The sequence below is a fragment of the Vipera ursinii genome, assembly GCF_947247035.1.
Source record: "Vipera ursinii genome assembly, chromosome: 2".
Lineage (NCBI taxonomy): Eukaryota > Metazoa > Chordata > Lepidosauria > Squamata > Viperidae > Vipera > Vipera ursinii.
The window spans coordinates 135,590,620-135,609,689 of record NC_139513.1 but is presented as its reverse complement, the minus strand read 5'-3'; the positions used below and the strand labels follow the sequence as shown (position 1 = coordinate 135,609,689).

The following is a 19,070-nucleotide window of genomic DNA, read 5'->3' as shown; positions in this document are numbered from 1 at the left end:
TGCTCCTTATTACCTTGCTAAAGGATTGACCAAGAATATTCTCTCCTAAATTACTTATTGTTAGCACTGAATACTGTTTCAGTGGTAACAATACATCTATCCCTCGTTTAACTCCATTATCTAGGTTAGCAACCATTCACAAATATGACAGCATATAACAGTAATCAAAAATTCATTTCAAGCCAATGCATACATTTGTAACCAAATTTCATCTGCCTGACAATGCATGCCTGAGTAACATCAGCCTTCCATCCTTCCGAGGTGGGTAAAATGAGGACCCAGATTGTTGGGGGTAATAAGCTGACTTTGTAATAATGCCGCTTGGGTGTGTGTGTGTGAAAGCCCTAACAAGCAGGCATATACATAGAATGAAGGCTACTGCTAAGCTTGTAAGCCGCCCTGAGTCTTCGGAGAAGGGCGGGATATAAATGTAATTAAAATAAAATAAAAATAAATAAATACTGCACAACAGAATTTTAACTGAATGAGACTGCACCAGTCAGTGATCTTCGCAGTCTCTCTCTGCTTTCTCCCTCTCTCTGTGTGTCACATGTCCCCTTACAGGGAGTGCAGAATTATTAGGCAAGTTGTATTTTTGAGGATTAATTTTATTATTGAACAACAACCATGTTCTCAATGAACCCAAAAAACTCATTAATATCAAAGCTGAATATTTTTGGAAGTAGTTTTTAGTTTGTTTTTAGTTATAGCTATTTTAGGGGGATATCTGTGTGTGCAGGTGACTATTACTGTGCATAATTATTAGGCAACTTAACAAAAAACAAATATATACCCATTTCAATTATTTATTTTTACCAGTGAAACCAATATAACATCTCAACATTCACAAATATACATTTCTGACATTCAAAAACATAACAAAAACAAATCAGTGACCAATATAGCCACCTTTCTTTGCAAGGACACTCAAAAGCCTGCCATCCATGGATTCTGTCAGTGTTTTGATCTGTTCACCATCAACATTGCGTGCAGCAGCAACCACAACCTCCCAGACACTGTTCAGAGAGGTGTACTGTTTTCCTTCCTTGTAAATCTCACATTTGATGATGGACCACAGGTTCTCAATGGGGTTCAGATCAGGTGAACAAGGAGGCCATGTCATTAGATTTCCTGCTTTTATACCCTTTCTTGCCAGCCACGCTGTGGAGTACTTGGACGCGTGTGATGGAGCATTGTCCTGCATGAAAATCATGTTTTTCTTGAAGGATGCAGACTTCTTCCTGTACCACTGCTTGAAGAAGGTGTCTTCCAGAAACTGGCAGTAGGACTGGGAGTTGAGCTTGACTCCATCCTCAACCCGAAAAGGCCCCACAAGCTCATCTTTGATGATACCAGCCCAAACCAGTACTCCACCTCCACCTTGCTGGCGTCTGAGTCGGACTGGAGCTCTCTGCCCTTTACCAATCCAGCCACGGGCCCATCCATCTGGCCCATCAAGACTCACTCTCATTTCATCAGTCCATAAAACCTTAGAAAAATCAGTCTTGAGATATTTCTTGGCCCAGTCTTGATGTTTCAGCTTGTGTGTCTTGTTCAGTGGTGGTCGTCTTTCAGCCTTTCTTACCTTGGCCATGTCTCTGAGTATTGCACACCTTGTGCTTTTGGGCACTCCAGTGATGTTGCAGCTCTGAAATATGGCCAAACTGGTGGCAAGTGGCATCTTGGCAGCTGCACGCTTGACTTTTCTCAGTTCATGGGCAGTTATTTTGCGCCTTGGTTTCTCCACACGCTTCTTGCGACCCTGTTGACTATTTTGAATGAAACGCTTGATTGTTCGATGATCACGCTTCAGAAGCTTTGCAATTTTAAGAGTGCTGCATCCCTCTGCAAGATATCTCACTATTTTTGACTTTTCTGAGCCTGTCAAGTCCTTCTTTTGACCCATTTTGCCAAAGGAAAGGAAGTTGCCTAATAATTATGCACACCTGATACAGGGTGTTGATGTCATTAGACCACACCCCTTCTCATTACAGAGATGCACATCACCTAATATGCTTAATTGGTAGTAGGCTTTCGAGCCTATACAGCTTGGAGTAAGACAACATGCATAAAGAGGATGATGTGGTCAAAATACTCATTTGCCTAATAATTCTGCACTCCCTGTAGTAACGATTCTGCTTAACCTTCTGTCTGTGGAACAGAACATGGTCACTAAATGAGAAGTGCGTCTATGGTACTATACGAACTGCATTCAAGAAGGCAACAAATATAGTTTATGTATTATTTATATTAAAACCAGCATAATAGTTTATTACAAATAAATCTAAAGCAGTTTACAAATCCTATTCTGGAATTAAACTAAAATAAAAGCTGGAACAAAAAACACCCATTAAAAGCAGCATTATATATGGTAGGGAGAATTAACAACCAGTATATAAGAGGGTTTTACAAAATATGTCATCATGTTAGGGTCTGGTATATTACAGGGGCTAACCAAAACAAAGTAAGTCTTAATTAAGAAGTCACAAATCACATATACGCATGGACGCTGGGCTTAAATAAGCAAGTTTACAATTATACATACCAAGGGAACTGCAATAGAACATAGTATCAACAGACTATACTGCTAGGATAAGCACTCCAGTCAAGCTGGAAGAGGAACTCTGGACAGGCCTCTTAAAGAGTTGGGTACTTTTTTCATTCTTTTGAACTCATACTTGGAATATGAAAATGTGTGGCTCTCTGGCTATTCCAGAAGTATAATTTCCAGTATTCCTCAGCACTGGTAGTGTTGCTAAAATACAGCCAAATCTGGAGATTTAACTATCTACCTCTATGTTACCTTTCAATTCTTCTGTTAATTGGCTCCACTGTCAAATCTGCCCATACCCTTTAGAAACTATTTTCTAACATTCAAATGGAATCTGCTTTCTGTAACTGAAATCCATTCTTCTGCACATAGGACAGATCTTGATGTCCTTTAAAACTTATTTCAGGTATCTGCTACTAACATATCCCCTTTCTTCTTTCTCAAGAAGAAAAATTCTAATTTCTTCAATCTCTCTTCACAAGATTTTTTTTTATCCCAGATCATTTTTATTGTCCTTGTTTGAATTTGCTTGTTTACCTGTATTTTTTTTTACTTTGGGATTTCCAGGACTAGGTAAAATAGTAAGGAAAGTGTCTTAAATATGCAGTACAAATATTACTTCACATGATTTGGAATGTGTATTTTTATTAATATTTTGGGCAGTCACTTCACATTTGTTTTCGTTTGTCCGTTTTGTCCACTGGGCCTTAATTCTTTGTTAGTTTGATTCAATTCATTATGAACAGCTGCATCCTCTGTCAACTCTTGTTGTGGTGTCACCTTTCTTTGATCTGAGAAACCTTTGCCCTCTCTTTTCAACTGGGTATGCCTACTCATTGCACCCATTTTCCAATTTTTAAAATTTAGGGAGTACTACAGAGTTGCACTTCCGAATGCGTTTCTGGCAAAAACTCAGACAAGCCTTAACGATCACAACTGTAGGTTTCTACCTGTTTGTTCAGGTAAAAGTCACCCAGGGATGGTTAACAATCAGCTCTCAGGTCACACACCTTGCAAATACTAGTGATTCGGGATGTGGTCGTCACACATGAAGGAATGGTCTGTCAAAACTGCCTGTTTTTCCCTATTCCCACAAAGTGAGAAATTCAGAGTATGCCGGTTTTCACAAGTTTTGCAAAAGTGGTTCTTGAAAGAAAAGGGGGAGCAATTTCATTCCAAAATTTCCTTTTCCTCTTGCTCAGATTCTGGTTGTTAGAATTTCCAGGTGCTAAGTGAAAATTCACTGCGTTTTAATTCTGTGATCTTCTCAGCTAACTGTTTAACAACCATCTACGTACCATGCTTACCAGAGTAAGAGAGAAAAAGATCACACACACTCTTTTGGGGATATAGGTTTGCCATTCCCAGCTGGACTCCTAAGAAATTGACCTCCACTCAGAATTCACTGGGGGAGAAGAAAAAGGGTCCATCTAAGAATTTCCCTTAATTAACTCTAACCACATTCAATATCAAAGATGTTCGATGATCAAATGAGCAAGATTACATCCATAATGGAGTGGGATCTGATTACAGCAGCACTCCAAATTCATTCAGGTCCCTTCTTTTTTTGGTTTATTGTACTACTGCAGTTATTTCAACTCTCACTCCGTTAATATTCACAGCCTTTTAAATTTACTCAAAGAGCAGCAGCAGTCTGCTAAAATAAATTAGTTTGAAACAAAGAGAAAGAGAGAGTAATGTTATCTAGAAATAATACCTGGTGTTTGATGGGAAATGTATATTTCACCCAAGTTGCTTGTTGCATGGTTTCTTCTTCCTCTTGTTTTCTCTCCTTTTTTTTCACCTTCTCTTTTTCTTCCCTTTCAATCGCTGTCATTCTGCGTAACCTAATCATAAAATACATATAAGAGTATTGGCCTAGCATTGTCGAATAGTCTTGAGATAGATTATTGAAAATGCTTTTACACACACTCAAATATGTTACCTGGTGTGACCCAAGGACTCTCTCCAAATGGGCAGCATAACAACTGGTTTAATTGCACATTCCAATATAGCCAGAGCCAATGCAAATTCTCTAGGTTTGCTGCACATCTGGACAGCTTTGATCCAATTAGACCTGTGATTCGACAAAAATATGAAATACATTAAGTAGGTCGTCTTCACTAAGCCATCTTCAACAGCAAAGCAAAAACAATAAAATAGCAAGTAACAGCACATGATGCAAAACCAAAACCAAAACCAAACATCCTTGAAGTGAGAATAACCCTATCTTTCACCTCAATCCTGGGTCTATTGACATATATCTATAGTATCATAAAATATAAAATCTGATGTTATTTTCATTCAAATCCCTTCTTAATGTCCACCCCTTTGCTATGTTTTTTTCCCTATATCTATTTATTTATTTATTTAATTTGTATACCGCCCTTCTCCCGAAGGACTCAGGGCGGTGAACAGGGCAATACATAATAAAAACAAGATACAAAAATTAAAAGGTAATTAAACAACAATGCCCATAATTAATTAATACAAGTTAAAAAGTTAAGATCAATTTATAAAACCCAACCCAACCCCATCCCATCAGGCCAGGCCAGCTTGTTCAAAGAGGTAGGTCTTAAGATCGCGCCGGAAGGAGCGGAGATCAGGCGCCATCAGGAGCTCGACCGGAAGATGGTTCCATAAATCCGGCGCGCCCACAGAGAACGCCCTCCCCCTGGGGGCCACCAATCGGCATTCTTTGACCGGTGGCACCCTGAGGAGGCCCTCTCTGTGGGAGCGTACTGGGAGTGTATCTGTTCTCATCTTTGCAACAGAAGCAACTACCTACTGCTTTTATGTTTTCCTTATTTTTTCCTCCTTTGTTTTCTTTGGTTATTTCTCCAGTGTTGATTGTTCAATAGAAGCTCCTTAACTCTAGTGTCTTCCTATAATGTAATGCTCACATGCCCAATATATCTATGAAAATCATAAGATTTCTTTACCTGTGTGAAGCCCAGTTGGGATGAAGGAATGAGGAAGGGATGTTATTCTCTAGCTGAATTATTGTTAACCTTAGTGTGGATATTGTGAGAACTTTTGACCCATGGACAGAACCGTTCCATTTGAACTCTCCGGCAGGACTTAGGCAAAACTTGTGAGAAAGGTGACGTCTTTTGTCATGGTCTTCTCGGTGTTGATGTTTATTCAGAGCAAAAGAATTGGTGGCATATTGGTTATGGTAGACACGATACTTCCCTTCTTGACCCAGCTTAAAATAATTGCTGATGCTTCCTTTCATAACTATTTCCTTCTTGGTATTCATCCGGGAAATTTCCCCTTGGGAATTAACCACAAGCACCTTATTGAAGTCAAAACAAAACAAACAAAAGCAACGAACTTAAGAAAATTTGTTTTTTTAAAACTGAAATCTCAAAGTTTTAAACCACAGGCAAAATTCTGCAGCCTTTAGGAACTACCCTATTAAGAATAAGCAGTAATGTTTGCTATGGCATGTATTTGACCATATAGGTTTTGCCTCGTATAATAATGTATTAGTCTCCTATATACCTTGGCAGATATTGCTTTTGAACCAAAAATTAGTTTCTATACACTTTATTGCCAGGTTTACCATCTTCTCTTTTGACAGGGATGTTCTGTTTTTCTTGTTATTCTTTTTATTTTAATTCTCTATTATTTGTAAACACCTAAAAGTCTTTCTGGAATTCAACAACGCAAGTATAACAGTAATAAACAAACACATGAACAAATTTCAATAATAAACTAGTCTTGCATTCCATTAATATTTTTGACCAAAAGAACATAATCCTGAGGATCATGATCTCTGACAGCAGCACAGAATTTCTGAATTCCAGAACAAAGAAACTGAAAGCACGTTTAGGAAAACAAGTATCATTCCAGATTCAGAAGCACATAATAATAATAATAATAATAATAATAATAATAATAATAATAATAATAATAATAATAATAATAACAACAACAACAACAACAACAACAACAACAACAACAACAACAACAAAGACCTACAAATAGAAATAGAGTGTTGCAAAGGCAAGCAAGGGTAGTACCAATAGTAATAGGCGCCTTGGGTGCAATCCCAAAACAACGGGAGCATCATTTGAACACCATTAGCATTGACAATTAGTCAATTGCAAAACGCGGCCTTACTAGGAACTACTTCCATCCTGTGACGATATCTGTAATACCATCAAACATCCACATCTGCCTATCCCAGGTCCTTGGTAAGGACTCGATAGACAAAAATGCCAAATCCAGTCTGAACATCTGGCTGACTATGCGAAAATCAACAACAACAATAATAATACACATGCATATAGATATGTGCATAGATTTTGATGCCATCTTTGCTGGCATTTCCATATTTATTTCTGGTTTTGTTTGTAACTATTATTTTGGCACTATTTTGGCATTATTTTTCAACACTAACACAAACCTCTTTGCCTTCTTTAAAAAGCTTATTTGCTTCATGTGCTGCAGCAGCAACCTGCTGAATTTTCAGCTGGCTGAGTTTGCTATCTGGATTTCGTAACCTGGTGACCATTCGTGTTGAACCTGGAGTGCTTGTTCCACTGTTTGGAGATTCACTTCTCTCACCATTAGATTTATCGCCTATCAGGGAAAAAAAGAAGCTTAAATAGGAACATACAAGTAAGGCAAATGAGCACAGCCATTTTACACTAAAAACTAGCACTCAGCATGTTCTTGTGATTATTAAGCATTATTTGTACCTGGGTCCTCCGAGTTCTGAGAATCTCCTTCAGTGGTTTCCACTTCATCAGAATTCTTCACAGATTCACTCTGCATAGAATTTGGTTCGTTGCTACTGCTGTGTTCTGGGTCCGACAAAAGTGCTTCAGCAGATGAATCAATGTTCAGATTAGGAATTGTCTTAGTTGTTTCATCTACCCAAAAAAAGGGGCAATTTAGGTACATAATATTTATCTGAAGTATACTTCAATACAGAACATTAACACCTGAAATCAGAAATCTACACATGTAAATTATACATGATAGATACATTTAAGCACATAAGGAATAATTATACAGACGTACTGTTTTTGCAAAATTATCTAGGTTTCTTTCAAATTGTAATAGTGAAACTGCTTCAATGTTATCAGCATATAAAGCTGCAAGAAAGTCAAGAAAGAGAGCGGTTCTTTGATCTATTGCTTTATATTATATATTTCTTCTGGTGGGAAGCATTGAACTAGGGTTACAGAAGATTTGAAAGAACGTTCCAAAGGAAGCCCTAGAAGTCATGGATAAAAGGGGAGGGAGGAATAAAACAATACTTTCCACAACAAAAAAATGGTTTGTGTTGAACTTGGTGCTTTTAAATATAAACACCAGAATGGATAAGATTAAAATAGTGTAATAATATTCACAATTACAAGAATGCAAATAATGAACAACAAATCAACTACTTTATTATTCATCCCGAGTTTGATTTTGGTAGGCTCCTGTCATACCAAAATCAAACTGTTCATGTGATTGTAATATTCACAGAGATACTTCAAATATATAAAATACTATTATGAATACAAAGCTCCTCAACAGATGTATCGTGTGAAATTAATATAATTCCTTCCTTTCTGAATATCTGAGTCAACCTTGAGCCAGTGAGAATCGAACTGTTGGTAGTCGGCAGAATTAGCCTGCAATACTGCATTCTAACCACTGCTCCACAACGGTTCAATAAATTCTGAACTTCATAACTACTGATATAGAGCGATAAAAAAAGCAAACAGCATTTAACTTTAGGAAACTACTCATTCAACACAAAACACAAAAGAATACCATCCATGTACCTGAAATAGCCTTAAGATCTTCTGATGCCATATTTTTGTCTGCCTTATTATCATCAGGAATTTCTGAATCACATCCCACTGTGTTCTTCCCTTCAGAAGCATCAGCCTCTTCTGCAGGAACATTTGTGATGCTACTTCCAGGAAGTGATAGTACAGAATTGTTTTCATCACATGCATCTGCCGATTCTATAGAAAAGGCATGATAAAAGTTCATAAGCATCTTTAATATTAATTTACCAACCATTTTACTTATTTATATCCCACCTTTATTGTTTTTATAAATAACACAAGGTGGTGAATAATGGTAATTGAACCTGAATTGAAAATAAATTTGTAAAAAGCTGCTAGCATCATCTGTCCTGAATAGCATCACTGGAAAATTACACCTGATTCTTCAGTGAAAAAATATCTGCATTGGTTGTAAAATTTAAATATATATTGTACATGTTAAAAATGTATCAGCAATGCTACTGAAACAAATACATTAACTTAGCAGGTTTATCACTATTACCTTCCTTTCTTCCTTTTTCAGAACTTTCCTCTGCTACTGTTTCCTTGTTGACTTCCATCTGCTGGTTTGAAAGTTCTTCTTTTCCATTCTCAGTATCTGTGCACTCCTTATTTTCAACCGTAGCTTTTTCTTCATCAGCAACCGAGCTTCTGTCCTCTAATAGCTCTCCTTTTTTACCTCTGATTGTTTCCAGAATTTCTTCTAAAGCAAACATAGGGGTGGGAAGATGAATCAAGGCCAACTTTTTCAAGTGTAGGAGTACAGTCTATATCAGGGGTCTTCAAACTTGGCCCTTTTATGACTTGTGGACTTCAACTCCCAGAATTCCTCAGCCAGGCATGCTGGCTCAGGAATTCTGGGAGTTGAAGTCCACAAGTTACAAAAGGGCCAAGTTTGAAGACCTCTGGTCTATATGTTCTAGTTTTGTAATGCACCATGACACCCTTTCAGAGGCATAGAAGTGTGGCAGATCTAGAGGTGAAAATGAACTAAGTACAATTGACAGTTGGCAATTATGCAGCACTGTGTACATCATTAAGTTTTTCTACCTTTTTTCTTTAATGGGGTGGCCTTTTCAGAATATTAGGCCCAGTCATAGGCTGTCTCAATTTATAATTGCAATAGTTTACAAGCGAAATTCTGGTCCCAATTATGGCCGTGACTAAAAGAGTATCTGTAATTTTCTATATTTATGCATCAATAACAGATTGATTGAAGAAGAAATAAAGAGTTGTATGCTGACACTCAAGAAATAACTAATACAAAAGCAAAAAGAATATAATGTGGGAGATTCAACCTGAACACTGGAGACAAAGAAGTGGAAACTGTCAGTGGATTTATTTAGGGAAAAAGAATGAAGCAGGGACACTGGATGCACTTCTGTAAAAAAAAACAGCTGAGGATCCCCACTATATGGTTTATTTAATCGAAATAGACATCTCCAAGTAGATGATGCCGCAACCAAAATGATCACATCTTATGCAGCCAAAGAGGAAAACAGAGAGCTCTCTCATAAAACTTCGGCTGTTGCAAACCGTGACTTTAATCATTGATGACTTGCATCAAAATTGGTTTCAAATTCACCTTGAAACTGTACACGAACACCCAGGAAATATGATTTCATTTCTATAAGCAGCTAAAGTTAAAGTAAGAAACAAATTTGACTTAACTTTGTGGAAAAACCACTACGCAGATTATGGGAAGAAAAAAAAACCTTCATCAATGAAACACCTCAGGAATATATCCAATCCCCGCTCCCCACCATGAAGGCAAATTGTTTTCAGAAAAACTATTCAAATTGCAGAACAGAGTAGGAAAGCTAAAACCATTGGTGAAAGAGATAAAGCAAGATAGCTAACTAAAAGATTTTAATGTAACCAAACCAAAGAAAATTACTGGAATGAGCTTTCTAAAGAAATGGAAGATAGAAATGAAAAAGGACATATCAGAGATCTTTTTGTCTTAATAAAGAAAATCCAGACACTATTCACTCTACATACAGGAACAAAGAGGCAGTGAGGGGAAAAAACTGAAGAATCAGAATCAAGTGAAAAATAGATGGAAGGAACAGACTGAGGAATGGTATGACTAGTAATGTTCTTCAACAAGCAGATATTTGAAGCAGAGCTCAGTGTACCAGAAGATTAGGATAATATAGACCAGGTGTGTCAAACTCAATTTCATTGAGGGCCGCATCAGCATTGCGGTTGCCCTCAGGGGGCCGGGTGGGTATGGCCAGGGTGGGCGTGGCCTACTGGGTAGGCGTGGCTAAAGTGCATACGGCCTACTGGGTGGGCGTGGCCAGCTCTACATCGTTCGCATCAAGGGTGCCTGGGGGGGGGGCTGGGCAGGAGTGGGACAGATCTGAGGGTCTCTGGCAGAAGGAGGGTCTCTGGGCCAGGGCCAAGGCAGTGGGGGCCGTTCCCTCACTGTTTCCAGGATGGCTTCGCGGGCCACACGAAACCACTTCGTGGGCCGGATCCGGCCCCCGGGCCTTGTGTTTGACATGCCTGATATAGACACTGAAACATCTATCAAAAATGAAAATGCCTGGAATTGACGGCACTGTATTATCACATCCACAGCAGCAACTGCAAAACTATGTCAAAAAAGTGGGCTATCAGTAAATGGCTGAAAGACTGGAAAACGCACGTCAGTGTTCATCCCAATCTCAAAGAAGGGTGACATATGAGCCTGCTCCAAGCAATGCATAAAAATCCTGATATTAGATGTTGTGGAAAAATCATGTAACTGGATCTAATCATGCAGAGAGAGATACAGGTGGTTTTAGGGTCACTTGAGATCACACTGCAAATGTTCAATAGAACAAGCATGGAAATTTCAAACGGAAGCATATCTGTAGTTAATCAACTATTGTAAAAACCCTTGATGGTACCGAACGTAGAGATATTCTGTAGACTTGTTGAAGACTGGAAAAGGTGTGTGGCAGAGTTGTAGTCAGTTGCCATTTCTTATGCAATTTATATACAGAAATGATTTTAAGGAACGTAAACAAGTTAGAAACTGGAATATCAATTAGCAGTATAACCCTGACAAACCTGTTAGCCTTTCCTAAAGCCCTAAAAACTTGTGTATGTTCTCGAGCTTGGGGTGCTGAACATGTTAAGGTCCCCATTTTCTGGCTGTATTGCTAACTAGCCAAATGTCTTGGCTGCTATTTCTTTTGGATGTTTTTACTGTTTTTTATTGTTTTAAAATGTTTTTAGTCTTTTAATTGTAATTTTTTTTAATTGTAAGCTGCCGAAAAGTCATTAACTGAGATGGGTGGCTATAGAAATTGAATGAATGAATGAATGGATAGATGGATGGGTGGATGGATGGATGGATGAACAAGCAAACAAACTTCTGCAAGATGATACCATTTACTAGCAGAAAAAGAATAGGATAAAAAATAATTAATCCTACAAGTCAAGCGGTCTAAACATAAAGAAAATTACAGCAATGACAACAGCTTGATGACAGCAGAATAAAAACTGACAATGAAGAAATCGAATCAATTCAGTAATTTCTTTTCCTTGGTTTCTAAATTAAATATAGAATATCTACTGAGTTCACAAAACAACAAATACAAATATAATGAAATATCACTGGAAAACTAAGATCACCAAGCTAAATTATCTTATTTTACCAATGTCATGTGGTCAGACTGTCAGAAAACTCAAATTATGTAATGAATGGTTAAAGGTGCTGGAAAAAGAGAATGGCAATAAACATGCTGGATAGATATGATCAGGCAAGATACTGCTTTAAACCTAGAACAATTATGTAATGTTTTAAAACATCAGACAGAACAGCGAAATTTATAAAAAGTCAGATGCAACTGAACTGGTGGAAAAAGAAATTCATTCTATGAAATGACAGGAATTTGAATTGTCAACATACACAAGGAAATCTCTACCCCAACTGCAAATTAGATGGGATGGTGGGGTTAAATGTACCTTAAGTTAAGAGCTTCCCCAAGAGGGAAGATAATTAATTTAATGAACTCCATTCCCAGTGTGTTTTTTTAGTGCAATATTTGAAAAACATCAGAACTAAATGAGGTCCCTTGAACTATCAAAAAATCTGATTCAAACAAATAAAAACAAATCTATTGAAGAAATACACTGTCAGATCAATAGAAATAGGTTGGTAATTGCAAAGCAGAAACCAGATAGAGATACCTGTTATAGTTGTTCGACCATATAAGGCTAATAACCTAACTATTTGCAGAAAAAATAATTCTAATACGACTTCACACAGTCAAAGGTGATGATTATTAGCAAATACAAATGTTCCACCTTTCTAATTCACTAACATTTAAAAAAATAAAACAATATGTTAGTCTGAAAAACTAAGTTAACCAATGGCTACCAGAGTCATTCTTTGAACGGCACATTACAATAAATAGTATCCAAATATATGCCTTGAAGAACCCCATCACAAAGATGTGTTTGCATGTACAACTGGCTGTCAAGTGCTTTGCAATCATGTTATTGCCATCTGCAATCTTTCCCTGCTGGCTTCCCCAGAGAGACAATGGCCATTAATGGTATGAGGTTGTATACATTCTCTATTGAATAATAACGCCAACATGTATATCATACCTATGCCACGGGAAGATTTTTCCCCCCAATTATTTTCAGAGTATTCTGCATTTACACAACAAAAAAATCACTATGCACTTTGGTTGTATTCAGCAAGATACAATTAGCTGCCATTTTGTTCACTTCATCCCATGAATGTTGAAATAAGCGACATACATAATGAACCAGTTTCCTATGTATTATTTCTAAAACAATGATTCAACCGATTGCAAACAGACCTGGCTCACTTAAAAGTTATTAACTATATTTCCTGTTTATGCATAATGGAAAGCTATGATTAACTGTGGCTTCTTGGTTTTTCATCAACAGAGTATAAGGGAAATAGCAGAAAAAGGACTATATCCAGACAAATGCCATTCTAGTGTATCGCATCTTATTAGGATCTGATTGTTTAAAATATAATCATTATCTTGTAATGTATATCCAGCAGATATGCAGTGAATTATGTTTTAATTATGTCTTGGTTTCCAAAACTTTGGGGTTTTTTTTGGGAAATCAAGAAAATATGAATCACTATTTGAAGGAGATATATGATAGCCCAAAATTAGGACTCTGGTAATGGAATGACTAGCACATTCTATTAAAGGAACTTTTCTTTTTCAAGCTACAGATCATTTCATCATATAAAGTCTATTTATGTCATCCCTTAAAATTCTACAATGGCACTTATATTTAATGGCATCTTCTCAAATGGATTCCATTGTCATTAAAAGCTGCTATCAGAAAATTATCTTTTCTGAATATAAACCAAACAGAATCTGACCTTCATTTTAACAAATAATGTCCCTTTTCTTGCTCTCTCAAATGGAATAATAATCACCAAATACTTAAGCAACATTTACTGCATGTCTAATTCATTATGTAGATGAAATCCTTTGCTTTAAGTTAGGTTCACTGCAACTTGCTTATCCTAGCTGCTTTTGCACACTTTTTTGAGTATTCTGGGATCTAACAATTATTAGAATTTGCAAATAAATACTGCTTCCTTGGACATTTTGAGGACCCACTCTCCAATTGGCTGTGTCTTTTTATCCTACCCTCTTGCGTTAATGCCATTTTTCTCACAATTCTATTTTTTTGGAATATGAGTCAACACAAGCAAAATGTGTTTATCAGTAATTAAAAACGTAAGATTAATTGGTTCTTACCATTTGCTGCTGCAAGAAAAGACTTGTTGCTGCCCCGTGCTTTATTAGTAAGGTCTTCTGTTATGTCCATGTGCCGATGAATTTCTTCACGCATTTCTTCCAGAGTTTTGCAGATATCAGCTTCCCAGTAATCTTTGTCTAGGCATTCAGTTAATCCTGCCAGCTGGACTTTTGTGCTATAGTACCAGATTCTCTTATTCTTTTCACATTCTGAGTCTTCCTCTCTATGATAGTATGAGAAGAGTTTATATGAGGAATGAATATATGTATATATGCATGTATGTGATAAAAAAGGAAAACATAAAAAATTACCCAACACTTGGGAATTGTTTTTTTCCTATTCATGTCAACATAGCAATGAACAAAAATAATAGAGGTATTCCAAACTGCATTAACATCTGAATATAGATGAGGTCACTTCAATTACAATGTAATAAAGTAGTCCTCAACTTACAACAGCAAAAGTTACAACGGCACTGAAAAAAGTGACTGATGACAATTTTTCACAATTATGACCATTGCAGTATCCCCATGATCAGGTGATTTACATTCGGATGCTTGACAACTGCTTCATATTTATGATGGTTGCAGTGTCCCGGGGTCACTGCGACTTTCTGACAAGCAAAGTCAATGGGGAAGCCAGATTCCCTTAGCAACCATGTTACTAATTTACATGGCATGGGTCCGGAATACCTCGGGGACCACCTGCTGCTGGCGTCGACTCCCCTCCGCCCTGTGCGTTCCCACAGAGAGGGCCTCCTCAGGGTGCCTCCGGTCAGAGAATGCCGGCTGGTGGCCCCCAGGGAGAGGGCCTTCTCTGTGGGTGCCCCGGCTTTGTGGAATCAATTGCCGGTTGAGCTCCGGATGGCACCAGATCTTCGCTCCTTCCGGCGCGGGTTAAAGACCCATTTATTCGAGCAAGCTGGCCTGGCCTGATGGGGAGTCAGGGTTTTAATGTTTGTATATCTTGATTGTTTTAATTTGGGCAATAATTTAATCCTTTTTTAAACTTTTGTACTTTTGTATTTTTATTCATATGCCCTGTTCACCGCCCTGAGTCCTTCGGGAGAAGGGCGGTATAAAAATTCAATAAACTTAAACTTAAACTAATTTAACAACTGCAGTGATTCATTTAACAAATGTGGCAAGAAAAGTCGTAAAGTGGGGCATAACTCACTTAATAAATTTCTCACTTAGCAACATAAATTCTGGGGTCAATTGTGGTTGTAAGTTGAGGACTACCTTTATTCTGTTCTTTTACAAATATCATCAAAATATACCTAGTAACATTCTGCAGAGAATAAAATAGTTTACTAAAAGGGCAAAGAAGATTCTTAGAATCAAAATGAAGTGGAACCATCACTCTTATGTAAAACTAGACAACCTGGGCCCCCTTGGGTTATCATTGCAGAGGTATTTCCTTACCAGATTCCTCAACGCCTTCAACTATGGCAGAGCTTCTGAGGTACTTCCTTCACTGGAAAAGTTCCCCCAAATTCAGGGAGATATTCAGAAATGTATTTGCCTTGAAAATAGTCCATGTCAAATGGTACATACAATAGTCTCAAATATCAAAAGCTGACCACAGGAAATGTTTTATGACAATTCATAATATGTCCTAAAATGTTTTCTAATGATGTTTATGTCCTAAAACGTTTTATAAAATTTCAATTCTGTTGGAGTCAGTTTTTGAGGTGTTCTGTAAGTTTGCCCATTTAAAATACCTTGCCAATGCCTACATGTAAGGTGAGAGAGCTTGCGTCTTTCAAGATCAATATAAAGTTTTTATGATCTATCACCCTGGCTGTTGAGCAGACAACCTAATGTATCTTTCCCCAATGCATCTCTCAATGTATCACTCACTGCCCAGAGTTAATTTTTGTGACATGGACAGCCATATATAAATTTGATAAAATACATAAAATAAAATTTTAACTTTGTTCTGAATAAAATAAAAAATATTTTTAAAAATTGAAATCTTGTTTTCTATTTTGATAGACTAAGAACTCTTCATATGGACAAAACTACGCAAATGTCAAGAGGTACTGGTCACAGCTAATCAACTGTCTTTCATTGAACCCTTGAATGAAGCGGTCTTTAACAGGTGTGAGAACCAGAAATGTACATAATAGTCTTGTCTCACCACTGATTTATATACGATTTTAACTATACTGGCTGTTTTAATTCTAACTCATAAATGCTGTATTCCAGCATAGAATTTACTTTTTAACAGCAACTGCACATTGGATTGATAAGTTATGCAGAATAAAAAAAAGAGTTGAAAGGGCCCTGAAGGTCTTCAAGTCCAACCCTCTGCTCAAGCAGAAGATCCTATAACATTCCGGACAAATGACTATCCAATCTCTTCTTAAAAACCTCCAGTGATGGAGCACCCACAACTTCTGGAGGTAACCTGTTCCCCTAGTTCAGGGGTCCATTCCATTGATTAATTCCATTAACAACCTGCCTCCAAGCAGTGAATGCTCCAACACAGGAAATTTTTAAGAAGAGACTGGACACCCTTTTGTCCAAAATGGTATAGGGTTTCCTGCCTGAGCAGGGGATTGGACTATATGACCTCCAAAATCCCTGCTAACATCATCATCATCATCATCATCATCATCATCATCATATTATTATTATTATTATTATTATTATTATTATTATTATTATTATTATTATTATTATTATTAATTATTATTGTTCTCACTGACAAGAAATAAGCTCTTTAGTTCTAAGTTGTATCGCTCTTTGTTAAGCTTCCATCTATTATGTCTTTTCTTGTCCTCAGATACTTTGGAGAATAGGTTGAGCTCCTCCTCTCTGTGAGAGGCCCTCATATATTGAAAGACTGTTACTATGTCATCCCTAGTTCTTTTTTTTCATTAGACTAGATATTCCCAGTTTCTAGGAACTGATTATTGCAGTTAACCTCCAGTTCTCTAATCATCTTTGTTGCTCTTCTCTGCACTCTATCTAGAGTCTCAACATCTTTTTTACATCGTGGTGACCAAAAACTGCACATAATATTCCAAGTGTGGTCTTACCAGTGCAGTACAAATTGGTCCTAACACTTCATGTCATCTTGATACTATGCCTCTGTTAAGGCAGTGTAGGACTGCATCGGCCTTTTTGGCAGCTGTGGCACACTGATGGCTCATTTTGGTTATCTAGGATTATTAATGTCACTGCCATTAATATAGGTATCATACTAATCTGTACCTGAAGTACTTTTTAATTTTCCGTTACACAGCCTTTAATCCCTTTTCATTATGTGGATTCTTATATCAACATACGACATTGAGTTTTAAGTAACACCAGCTGCCTGCAATTAGTGCAGGTTCGAGTCCCACCAGGCTCAAGGTTGACTCAGCCTTCCATCCTTCTGAGGTAGGTACAATGAGGACCCAGATTGTTGGGGGCAATTAAGCTGACTTTGTAATAATGCCGCTTGGGGGGTGAATGAAAGCCCTAATAAGCAGGCATATACATAGAATGAAGGCTACTGCTAAGCTTGTAAGCCGCCCTGAGTCTTCGGAGAAGGGCGGGATATAAATGGAATTAAAATAAATAAATAAATAAATAAATAAATAAATAAATAAAATAATTAATATACCTGCTACTTTTGCAATGAAGTTCTACAGGAAACAAAAAATGACACCGATATTTAAGCCTAATGTTTGTATCTTTTAAAGTTAAGGCATATTGGAAAATATCCTTCACAGTATGGAAAAAGGCGATAAGAGGTTTTTCTCTTTATATTTGAATTAAGTTATTCATTCAGGATTGAATAAGGGATGTTATTTACACAACATATAGTTAAACTGTGAATGTGATAGCCATCAATTTAAACACTTTCTTGAAGTTAAGGGGATAATAGATGCTTTAAGTCTTTCAGGGTGTAAAACATCAATTTTATCCCTTAAACCAACACCCAACCTACCGTGTCTCCCCGAAAATAAGACCAGTCTTATTTTATTTTTGCCTCCAAAAGAGGCACTAGGTCTTATTTTCGAGGGAGGTCTTACTCACCTCCGGCACTGCCAGCCCTGCCAGCAGGTCCACTTCTTCTGAGGCCGAAGGAGCAGCGGCATTTCAGCCTGCATTTTGCAGTCAGGCCTTTCCAGAAGGCCTGTGCAGCCAAGTACCAAGCTATGAATTGAATCCATAGCTCGGTCCTTGGCTGCAGAGGTCTTGCACAACCGAGCTATGGATTGAATCCATAGCTTGGTCCTTGGCTGCACAGGCCTTCCGGAAAGGCCTGTGACTGAGAAATGCAGGCCTGGCTGCAGAAGACACTGCAGAAGAAGTAGGCTGGCGAGGAGAGGCCTGGCTGTGAGGTAAGTGGGTGCGGGGCACATGGGGCAGATCCACACCTCTACCCACACCCTAGCTTGATTTTTGTGTGCCTTGCCCCAAAACTAAGGCTTATTTTTGGAGTAGGGTTTACTTTCGAGGAAACATGGTAGTGTGGCCTTCAAATCAGCACTTAGCTTTCACTGAAAATACACATAAAGACACATACTATTTTAGGCACATATAGAGTTTTGTAAATTACAGTTCTGAAGATGAATTATACCACCATATGAAATGCACACATGTAACTATTTTATAGTTACATCAATTTAGTTTGCTTTTGGTGAGTTACATTCTGTACCAAATCAAAATTTTGGAAATATCCATTTCAAAGTTCATTTAAGATTTGATTTGACCATAAAATTCAGTTAATGTATTCCAACAATAAAATAATAAACAATAATAAAATATATAAAATTGTCTTCCTACAATAAAATAAGGAGGACTGGGGTGGCATAATAGCAGTCTCCCAATGTCTAAGGGGCTGCCACCAAGAAGAGGGGATCAACCTATTCTCCAAAACACCTGAAGGCAAGACTAGAAACAATGGATGGAAACTATTCAAGGAGAGAAGCTAGCTAGAACTAAGGAGAAATTTTCTAACAGCGA

General features: G+C 37.5%; 1 protein-coding gene across 8 annotated transcripts in view; it reads right to left on the bottom strand.

The window, feature by feature from the left end:
- The window catches only part of BPTF (bromodomain PHD finger transcription factor), an 83,503-nt gene that overhangs the window by 49,206 nt on the left and 15,227 nt on the right, over window positions 1-19,070 (bottom strand). For all 8 annotated transcript variants that reach the window (XM_083355416.1, XM_083355418.1, XM_083355417.1 and 5 more), the window contains exons 3-10: window positions 14,106-14,329; window positions 8,852-9,052; window positions 8,341-8,526; window positions 7,261-7,434; window positions 6,966-7,141; window positions 5,494-5,849; window positions 4,497-4,628; window positions 4,269-4,398 (exon numbers count right to left, since the gene is read on the bottom strand). In XM_083355416.1, coding sequence (XP_083211542.1) covers window positions 4,269-4,398; window positions 4,497-4,628; window positions 5,494-5,849; window positions 6,966-7,141; window positions 7,261-7,434; window positions 8,341-8,526; window positions 8,852-9,052; window positions 14,106-14,329 — 1,579 coding nt within the window. The remainder of the gene's footprint in view (window positions 1-4,268; window positions 4,399-4,496; window positions 4,629-5,493; window positions 5,850-6,965; window positions 7,142-7,260; window positions 7,435-8,340; window positions 8,527-8,851; window positions 9,053-14,105; window positions 14,330-19,070) is intronic.